Here is a 1,528-nt window from a genome sequence, read left to right as displayed (position 1 = left end):
CGTGGGGCTGTTTGTTTTGTTCTGGCATTAAGAGGTTCATCGTCTTAATAACATCTGAACCAGTAAGAGCTTTTAGTGGGTCTGAAAACCTCTTAACCCAAAACAAACTTACGTTTGTCTCCGGCCTCCATTAACTTCTAACCCAGAGACTAGGCTCCATTTCCGACGGCTAGAGGTTCGTCTCTAGCCTCCACCTCTTAATGATTCAGATTTTAGACATTTGAACCATCTCTTAACATTCAAATAGGTATTCAAATTCAGACTTAAATCTTTAAAAAAACAAACGGCCTTAGTCGTTAACTCCTTTTTCATTTTAACATAAAACTTTCCCTCACTATTTATATTTAACCTCTCCAATGCTTCATCGTCACTCTTTCGCCGATTCCCTCATCTTTTTTCTTTAAAATCTCTCATCACCTTTATTAAACCTTTATAAATAACAATAATAACGATAACATTACCCATGGAGCTTATACCAGGTCTCCCCAATGACGTCAGCTTAGAGTGTTTGATCCGACTCCCTTACACCCACCTCCTCTCCGCCGTCACCGTCTGCCGGAGCTGGCACTCGGAGATTCTCCTTCCGTCGTTTCGCCACCGCCGCAAGTCCGCCGGACTCAGCCGCCACGTCATCGTCATGGTGCAATCTCAAACTGACCCCAACCGGAAGTCAAAGTCAGGGTTGAGTAAAAATTCGGGTACACCGGTTTACCGTCTCACGGTTTACGACCCGGTAACGGGTTGTTGTACCGGGTTGCCGGAGATTCCCGGGTTTTCAAACGGGTTGCCACTTTTTTGCCGGGTTGCTTCCGTCGGGTTTAATCTTGTGGTTATGGGCGGGTTAAACCCGGAGAATTGGGAGGCGTGTAGTGATGTATACGTGTATAATTTTGCATCCGCCACGTGGCGGCGTGGGCGTGATATGCCGGGGTCTACAAGGTTGTTTTTTGGGTGTGCGTCGGATAATGAGAGGCGGGTGGTTGTCGCCGGCGGGCATGATACCGAGAAGAATGCGCTCCGGTCGGGAATGATGTATGATGTGGCGGAAGATAAGTGGACGTTGGTTGCTGACATGGCGAATGAACGGGACGAGTGTAAAGTTGTGTTCCACCGTGGCAAGTTTTATGTCATTGGTGGTTATGAAACTTTATTGCAAGGGCAATTTGGGAAAAGCGCAGAGGCGTTTGACCCTTGTACGTGGCAGTGGGACCCGATGGTTGATGATTTTTTGAGAGATGACATGTGTCCACGAACGTGTGTGGATGGCGGGAATGGGACGGTATACATGTATCATGATGGGGAAGTGGCAACGCTGAATTATTCCTCCACAACAAGGATACCAAACGATATGAATTTGGTCTCTTGTATGATCAAATGTGGAGGTCGATTGCTGGTTATTGGATCTGATGGATCGGGTGGGAGCCTTGGGTTGTACGTGTTGGATATGAGGAGCTCCACGTGGATAAAGGCAGATATACCGGAGGAATATTCCGGTCATATACAGTCTGGTTGTTGTTTGAAAATATAA

At 46.8% G+C, this 1,528-nt stretch overlaps 1 protein-coding gene across 1 annotated transcript; it reads left to right on the top strand.

Moving 5' to 3' along the window:
• Window positions 1–463: 463 nt before the first annotated feature.
• LOC143588830 (F-box/kelch-repeat protein At1g80440-like) lies at window positions 464–1,528 on the top strand. The gene has a single exon (XM_077069744.1). It carries the CDS (start codon window positions 464–466, stop codon window positions 1,526–1,528), a length of 1,065 nt encoding a protein of 354 aa, XP_076925859.1.

The sequence above is a fragment of the Bidens hawaiensis genome, unplaced genomic scaffold (genome assembly GCF_021521415.1).
Source record: "Bidens hawaiensis isolate Kalapana, Puna unplaced genomic scaffold, B.hawaiensis_p1.1 tig00036798_1, whole genome shotgun sequence".
In the NCBI taxonomy this organism is placed as follows: domain Eukaryota; kingdom Viridiplantae; phylum Streptophyta; class Magnoliopsida; order Asterales; family Asteraceae; genus Bidens; species Bidens hawaiensis.
The sequence above is the reverse complement of the archived record's forward strand: the minus strand, read 5'-3'. Positions and strand labels throughout refer to the sequence as shown.